The 8724-nt window shown below is 38.7% G+C and overlaps 1 protein-coding gene across 2 annotated transcripts in view; it reads right to left on the bottom strand.

Moving 5' to 3' along the window:
• The window catches only part of SPATS2L (spermatogenesis associated, serine-rich 2-like), a 113734-nt gene extending 105715 nt beyond the window's left edge, over positions 1–8019 (bottom strand). For both annotated transcript variants that reach the window (XM_006889074.1, XM_006889075.1), the window contains exon 1: positions 7957–8019. In XM_006889074.1, the coding sequence (XP_006889136.1) occupies positions 7957–7995 (39 nt within the window). In that variant the 5' untranslated portion in view covers positions 7996–8019. The remainder of the gene's footprint in view (positions 1–7956) is intronic.
• Between the last annotated feature and the right edge of the window lie 705 nt (positions 8020–8724).

Raw genomic sequence — 8724 nt, 5'->3', positions numbered from 1 at the left:
TTAATCATCCTTTCCTATCAGAATATGACAGTAAGAACCCGTCCGTGGTAAAATCTGAAAGTCATTTGGCTCATGTTAGACTTAAAACTCTCTCACAAATTATGACATTAAGGTTTTCCCCATACATTGCTGGGACTGTAACCAGCATCATGGTAAAATATGCATATTAACTATTACACAGAAAATCAATTTGCTGTTTAAATGTGTAACTAAAGCTCTCAATAAAATGTTAAAAAACATTTTCCTAAAAATGAGTGTTAGAATAAAACAAACAAACAACAACAAAATTTCCCTAAAGTTTGTAAGATTTGGCCTTTTAAAGCAATTGTCTATCATTAAACTTGTCCTAAGCCCATGAAATGAGTTCTTTATTATATAAGGTTAATATCCACAGAGATACAATGATTGGTTCTTTCCAGGATCCTGCTAAAGCTTCTTCAAATAAATTGTTGGGTTTTCCTGACCATACCCCATCTCAGAGAAATATTTCAGCTATATTTTAGTACACGGTGAAACAGAGATTGAGATATTTATAGGGCAAAAAATAACGAATGAAATGGGAAATCAGCCCACCTGTTGTGTCTGGCACAGACTCCAGGACAACAATTTCAGCCTGAGTCCTCTGCAGGAACGTGTCAGATGCTCTCTGTGTCTCAATACGGATAAGAGATTCTTCGTTCCTGGTTCCTCCTCCACTCTGATGACCCTGTACAGTCATTGTTTACAACCCAATTTACCTGTGTCCCTTTAAAAGTTCTAAAATCTATTCACAGTTAAGAGGCACAGCTCATTAACAATGTGATGGATGAAACGAATTTCACATCTCCATATTATTGCCTGTTTGCTCTCACGTTTTTTTGAGATTCAGAAATAGTTGTACAAGTTTAAGGAAGTCAGGCCCAGTTTTATGTTCTTTGATTCATTTGGACTTTTCATTCTATGTTCTAATCTTGACCCTATATGAAGTTATATTTTGAGAGCCAGATGAAAATGTTGACTAGTGCTCCTTTTCCATTTTTTAATAGTAAAATAAAAAATGGTTTGATGTTGCATCAAAGGGGAGTTCCCTCAGAGCCTTTGTAGTTTATCTGTTTGTGGTTTCATAAAGCAGTAGACATTCATTAGTGGATTTGTTGATTCTTCAAGGTAGGTCTTATTATCATCTATAATGTACAGATTAGGAAAGTGAGGCCCAGAAACGCTAAGTGCTTTGCTCTAGACTGCTCAAGTAGTAATTGTGGCTGATAATCATCTCTGCTTTCTCTCCTAAAAATGGCTATTTCTTCCCACAATTTTACCTTACTTGAGATCATTTCCTAACTGTGCTGAACATTCTAAGGTAGCTAAGGGGGTCACAATTAGTTAGAATTGATTATCAGTTCATAGCAAACATTTATTAAATAGAATTTTACAAACAAGAATTTCTTTTACATTTTCAACTGTTATAAGAACTGACTTACAATAATGCATGTAAAACTATGTTACTAAAAATTTTATTTTATCTAGATCAGTTTTAATAATCCTTTCTTATTCAGTTGAGAATTACATTAAAAATGTAAATCAAATTAGCATGGCATTCCAGTGTTTAGGATTCTTGTTAATGGTGCTTTTGGGTCCTCTTTGACTCACAATGACTCTAAGTACAAACAGAACTAAACCCTGCCTGTTCTTATGTCATCCCCTTAATCCCTGTTGTGTTAAGCCCTCTGTTGTGGTCACTCTGTTAACTCATCTCATTGAGAGTCTTCCTGTCTTTCATCAACCTTCTATTTCCCAAGCATGATGTTCTTCTTCAAGGACTGGCCTCTCATGAGCACACGCCCAGAGTATGTGAGATGAAGTAAAGCCATCTCTGCTTCTAAAGAGCACTCAGGCCACACTTCTTCCAAGACAGATTTGTTTGCTCTTTTGCAAGACCATGGTAGATTCAAAAGGGAGCTCCGGGGAAAAGTCCTTAGCAAATTATACTGCTAATCCAAGGGCCATGTGTGTGTCTGGCAGTTTGAACTCACTCGAGGCTTGAAGAGAGAAGGGTAAACAGTCTCCTCACATGTGCTTTAGAGCCTCAGAAATCCAATGGATGTTTGCTCTAAGTAGAAACTACCTCAAGGGTAGTGAATGAGGAAGTGATTTCATATATTCAGTATTCTTCACCAACACCATCAGGCGATGCAAGTGTTTTATACTCAATTCTAACTTAAAGGTTGGTAGTCTAAACCCACACACAAATTATGTGGAAGAAAATGCCTGGCAATTTGAATCTATTATGATTATAGCCAAGAAAAACTATGAAGCAGCTCTACTCCAGAACACATATTGTTGTCATGAGTTAGGATGAACTGGACAGCAAACACTTCAATAGCAAATACCTTAAGGGTTTCACACCAAAAATAATTCCCGTTGAGTCCGAGGAGCCCTGCTGGCATAGTGTGTGGCATCTTGGGCTGAAAGGTCAGCAGTTTGAACACACTAGCTGCTCTAAGGAGAGGCCGTCTCATCTCATAAAGATTATAGCCTTAAACCCAACCGAGAGTCTCCATGAGTCAGAACCAACTCAGTGGCAATGAGTCAAGTTACTGAATTCTAAAGGAGCCCTGGTGGTATAATGCATGTTGAGGTGCTAAAAAGAAGGTTGGCAGTCTGAATTCCTAGGGAAAAGAAGGGTTGTCTCTTTCCATAAAATTATACAGCCTTGGAAACCTGATGGAAGGTCACCACGACTTGGAATCAATTTGATGGCAGTGAGTTTTGGTTCAGTATGGAGTCTTATGTTTAACTCAGCCATGGAGTTCCTAGTATTGCATTTATTAGGAAATATATCCTTTAGGAAAGTCATAAAAAGTGAATATGCTTTAAGTATAAGAATCTTGATAAGTCCAGAGATTTTATTCTGAACAAAGAATGGTTTGGAGAATTTTTTGGGGTCGGGGGAGGAGGCTGAAGACCATGTGTATTTGGTAACTATTCTTAAAAATGCTATGCTTCTGCATAGCCGCAGGTGGTCAACCTAAGCTGCTTTCTGTTTTTAGAAGCAATTTAAAACTTGCTCTATTCACTAGTAAAATAAGAACTAAAATGAGATGACATTTCCATTAACCTATATTTCATTTTTCAAGAAGGCTTGTGATTTTGCAAATATCATGAATGGGAAATGTAGTCTCTAAAGTACTTAACTATTCAGGCAGGCAAGCTCATTCATTCCTTTTCTCTTCATTTATCTAACTCTTAATTGAGGGTCAGAAGTTCTGGTGGTACTAATGGTTAAGTGCTTGGCCACTAACTGAAAGGTCAGCAGTTCAAATCTATCCAGAGACATCTCAGAAGACAGGCCTAGTGATCTATTTCCAAAGGTCATAGCTACCAAATACCTTATGGAATGGAGAAAAACACATAGAGCAGCTAGGTGTCAGAATCAACTTGATGGCAACTGCTTTTTTGTTTGGGTTGTTTTAATTAAGGGTCAGCTTGTGTCAAACTCGAGAAATCAAGATGAGTAAGACACAGTCCATAGTTCTAAAGGGCCTATGGCCTAACATGGGAAGACAGGCAATGAAGAATCACACCACAAGGTGTAGAAGTTTCAGTGGAGGGATGCACAGAATCCACTCAAGTGCCAAGGAAGCAAAGGAAGAGCACGTAACTTAGGTGGGGACGGGGAGGACAAAGCTGATAGGGTCAGGTTCCTCAAAAGGACATCTTAGACAGAGGGGCTGAACCATTAAAGGGCAGACTAGCTGGAAGGTGGTGTTTGGAGCACTGGCAGCAGACATGGGTGGAAAAGGAGACAGGGTCAGATTGTGCTAGGTATACGTCACACCAAGACACATGAACTTCTACTCCAACAAGAATTCTCATTTAAATCCTTATAATTGTTATCCAAGAATATAAACAATACTTTCAAATAAAAGTTACCAGCCAAAGCAGAACACACTTTTGTCAAGCCTATTCTGACCCAGGGCTACCCCGTAAGACAGAGAAGAACTTCTCAACAGGTTCCCCAGCCTGTACTGTACTCTTTATTGAAGCAGACAACTACATCTTTTGCCTGGAAAGCTGATGGTGGATTTGAACTGCCAACCTTTTGGTTAGCAGTCAAGGGCTCAACCATTGCACTGCCAGGGTTCCTAAAACAGTCATAAAGAATGTAATTTCAAATTTCAGTCACCTTGGATATTTAAACTCAAGCTAATAGTTACTTCTTTGGACTAAAAGTCACATGAGGACAGAGATGATGTCTTCGCCTACCAAAGCACCTACTCCCACTCAATCCAGCCAACACTAGATCCATTAGGGGTAACTGATGCGCTTATTTCAACACAAGGCAATGATGAAGTATTTAATTTCCCACAGTGCCTGACTAGATATTGTATCAAGAACACAACATAGATCTACTCTCCGATCTCTAAACGCTTATAATTCAAGACACAACAGTTGTTATTATTCTTAATTTTCAGAACTAAAATGTCATTGCTTTGGGTGACAGATTGAGAACCAAACTAATCATAAAAAGGCCATAAAAACTAATAACAAAAAGAAAGAAATGTACTCAAATAAGTCAATGTAAAATTGTAAATGATCGGAATTTTCAGTTGTTTATTATGATTTATTTTATTGAGTTGGGAAATCTATTAACCTTTAGACATAGGTAGATGGAATTCACTAATTGAGTTAGAGTAGCTGTACTTTCATTGTCATGCAGATTGATAATATTTACAATTTAAGCATCACCCCCTTTCAAAATAATGCCAACATTTTGATAAGTTACAATGGCAAACACTATTTACTGTTAATCTTCATATGCCGATGTGACATTACCAGTGACAAGTGGATGGATGTGGCGCCTAGGCCAACGCCTGCGTGTTCACACTGAGCCCTCTGTGGTCTGTGTGCTGACGGCTCAGCCGCCTTCCCCTTCCTGGCTCGCAGCCACACTGAACAGAGGCCTGAATAGGAGGCTATTGTTGACGGCTCAGCCTACCATATTGGTCTGTTCACTAGTCTTGCAGAACTCAATTTCTATGACTCTCATTCATGAAAGGGCTTTTCCTTCCCCACTCAACCGTAGGAGCGGCTCAGTCCCTCCATCAGCAGATATATGGAAAGGGACCAATCTCTGGTCAGAGCTGCAGGGCCTGACCCAGATATTCTAACCAGGGGATATGTGTTCTGACTGTAAGCCAGGGAGAATACGAAGTCATAAGTTAAAAGGATGACATCTTTCTGCCATTGTCTTCTCTCAATGCTCTGCAAGTTAAAACCTTTTAACATGTTGCCGCACACTTTTAATCAATGACTGTGCTTAGAAACACAGTTTTCTCACCGTCATTTGCAGCAACGTACATTAACACAATACATGGACTATTAATGTATTATGAAATACAATGTATGCACATTTTACAACTAATACATAGAACTCGAAGGAAAGTTTTAAGCTTGTGTAAGACAGTTTTGATCCTATCTCCAGATATACCGGTCTCCACATTTGTTCTTCAGTGCCACAGGAGCATTTTACTAAACACTTAGGAAGCAGTAATGAAGTGTAAAGACTGCAGACATAGCTGGGTTTGAATCAATCAAGTAATCAACCTTAAGCCTCAGTTTCTTCAGCAAATAGAAAGAGTACCTATATAATAAAGCCATCATATATGAAGATTTGGAAACATGGTAACTGACACATCCTACTGTATCACATTATGGAACTACTGAAAACTTTCTACCACCTTTGGCACAAAACTCCACACAGCTTTTGAATTAAAAGATTGTGGAAAAAACCCCTAAATAGCTTTAGCTCATAGAAGCCCCTTTGGCAGTCAGGTGAAGCTCAGGATCCTTCAGAAGAGTTTAAAAATGTATGGAACAAAATATGACTACAAACAAAATAACTCATAACAAATACATTTTAAAGGCCAAATTTATACAATAGTACTATATATTATGTATTTTAATCAACACTTCAAATAACACAATCTTGGTTCTAAAATTAGTAATTTTGCAGTTGTTGTTGTGTGCCGTGAAGCTGGAAGATATGGCCCATAGCTGAATCTCTGGCGGGTTTTCAGAGGTAGTAAATTGGATGAGAGGAGATTGCTCATCCTTCTCCCACAGAGCAGCTGGTGAATTTGAACTGTGTCCCTTTGGGATTACAGTGCAGCTTCTTGCCACCAGTGCAATAGTGGTAAATAAACACTACTTCAACATATGAGTCATATACGACTCAACGGCACTTAACAACAACAACATAGCTGCAACAAATGTAATTTCATATGAATACAGAATATACCTGTGATTTTTGAGTTGGGAAAGCCACAGGTACTGCTGCTACTGCCGTGCTTTGTTTTGTTTTTTCCTACTTTCATGATTGAAGGCAAAGCTAAATAAATTTCACTTAGATGTCAGTGAAGGTAAAAACATATTTTTCCCCGAGTTCAAGTACCTGGAATTCTCAGATCACCGAGAGGTGTCTGGACCCCAGTAATTCTAACAAAACTGACTCTTGTGCTCTCTCGCCTCTAGACCACCCATCATCACGTCTTCTGTTCACCTCACTGTGATGACTTGTTATTCATTACCTTAGAAATACGCTTTTGTTTTTCTTAAGGCTTCTCTGACCACCTAACCCTGCCCCACTCTCCTGCTGCATTTCCTCAGTAGTTACCCTTACCTGAAAGGATTGCATTCATGTGCATGTTGTTAGTTTACCATTTCTCTATGCTAGAAGTGAGCCCAGAGCAGCAGACGCTTCACCTACGTGTTCAGTGCCCTGCCCACAGCAGCTAGAATAGCACTTGTCACAAAGGTGGTTTTTGGGGCGCTACTGAGTCAATTTTGACTCACAGTAATCACATGTACCTGAGCAGAAGCACCTTGGATGCAATCCTCATAGGAGTCGAACCCCAAGTCCTCTCAGGAAGCTGCTGGGAGAGGGGAACTGACAACCTTTTGGCTAGCAGCAGAGCACTTAACCATTCAACAGGGCTCCTTTGGTAAAGATTTATGTATAAGATACAAAGTAAGGGTCCAATTAATCTTTTTTTTGAGAGGGTTTCTTTTCTCAAAAATAAATAAATAATAAGTCTTCCACAAACATCATTGCTCTTACCCTTCCCTATTTAAGGTACCACGGAAATACAAAGAGATGCAGTACAAATTCCTATTCTCAGGTAGTTTAAAATCCAGCGGAAGCTACTGGTGATGGTGGGATGATCCACGAAGCTGACTTCGGTTTTTATCTAGGTCCTTCCAACCTGGCTGTGTGAGCACAGGCAAACCACTTCTAGAGCATCTGCTCCGCAGGTGGCAGATGAAGGGTCTAGACGAATCGATCTCTACGGTCTCAGAAAGTCTATGGCCTGTTGCCAGTAAAAGCTAACAGTGGAGTGTCATCTGCATGGGAAGTGGGAATGGCTGTAAATGCAGGAACGTTCACAGAGGAGAGCAAGACTTGGAAGGGCTTTGAAATACAATTTTCAGTCATTTCCTTTCAGGGTGGAAATATTAAAGGACACCTTGCCTGAACATTGGGAGGTGCACCTGAACACGAGGCTATTTTCAGTGAGGTGTCTATAGTAAAGTATTAATTCTTCCATAAAACTTGGCATGGTGTTTAACAGTATAAATTATAGAAGGACTCTGACTGGGTTTGAATCTCAGCTCCATCAGATACTCAGTATGTGAATTTAGGCAGAACTGTCTCAGTTCCCTTCTATGTAAAATGTGAAAAACAGTAGCATCTGCTTCATAAAGTTATGGTCAGAGAGAAAATGAAAATAAACAGCTTAAGAAACATTTAGTAAATGATACTTATTGTTTTTCTGCTAAGTGATTTTCCGGTGTGGCAAACTTACTATATGCAGCCCCTAAAACTATTTTCGTTCTTCCATTATAATAGAGTTACGTTTTCACCAACTACATTAAGCCAGTCTGGAGTTTCTGTGAATTAATATAACTCGATTTTACCTTTTCCTTGACATTCACATGTGTATTAAGTTCAGCCATCTTGCTTCTAGTGGAAGAAATCCTATGAATATGGGAAAAGAAAAGAGAAAGATTAAAAGGTTCAATCTGATTTCTCAATGTGTTATTTTTATGCTCTCTTCTACCATAATAAACAACTCCATTCAGCTAAAATCATAAATACACTTCCAGGATGTAAAAATACTTCCCAGCTAGGTACTTGACTTAGATATGCTCTAAAAGCATGTTACAATAACTTGGGAAGACAATGTAAAATCTTTTATTCATAATGTATTGACATGGAAATTATAAAGACAGATGGATATGTTCCCAAATTGTATTTCTTGTTATATAAAAGAAAAGTGGTCAGAAACAGTGAAAAAAGGAAATTGCACCTTTTCTAACAGAGCACCATCATCATTGTCCTTACTGTCCCAAAGGTTTTATCAGCCCTTAGTTATCTGTTCATGTATTTGCTGAGTGTGTACTGAATGTGTGTCATGACACTTAGCATTATGGAGAGAAACAGTTTTCAAATATGTATATGTATATGTGTATGTATATAAATATAAAGCCAAACCCACTGCTATCAAGTTGATATCGACTCATAGTGATAGAGCAGAACTGCTCTACAAGTTCCAAGGTTTTCAATCAGACTGTCTCAGCTTTCTTTCAAAGAGTGACTTGTGGATTCAAATTACCAACCTTTGGTTAGCAGTTAAGTGTTTTGCTCACTGTACTACCACAGCTCATCAATACATCTATAATTTC

The sequence above is a fragment of the Elephantulus edwardii genome, unplaced genomic scaffold, assembly GCF_000299155.1.
Source record: "Elephantulus edwardii isolate Elephantulus edwardi_28Jun2011 unplaced genomic scaffold, EleEdw1.0 scaffold00075, whole genome shotgun sequence".
NCBI classification, from domain to species: domain Eukaryota; kingdom Metazoa; phylum Chordata; class Mammalia; order Macroscelidea; family Macroscelididae; genus Elephantulus; species Elephantulus edwardii.
The sequence above is the reverse complement of the archived record's forward strand: the minus strand, read 5'-3'. Positions and strand labels throughout refer to the sequence as shown.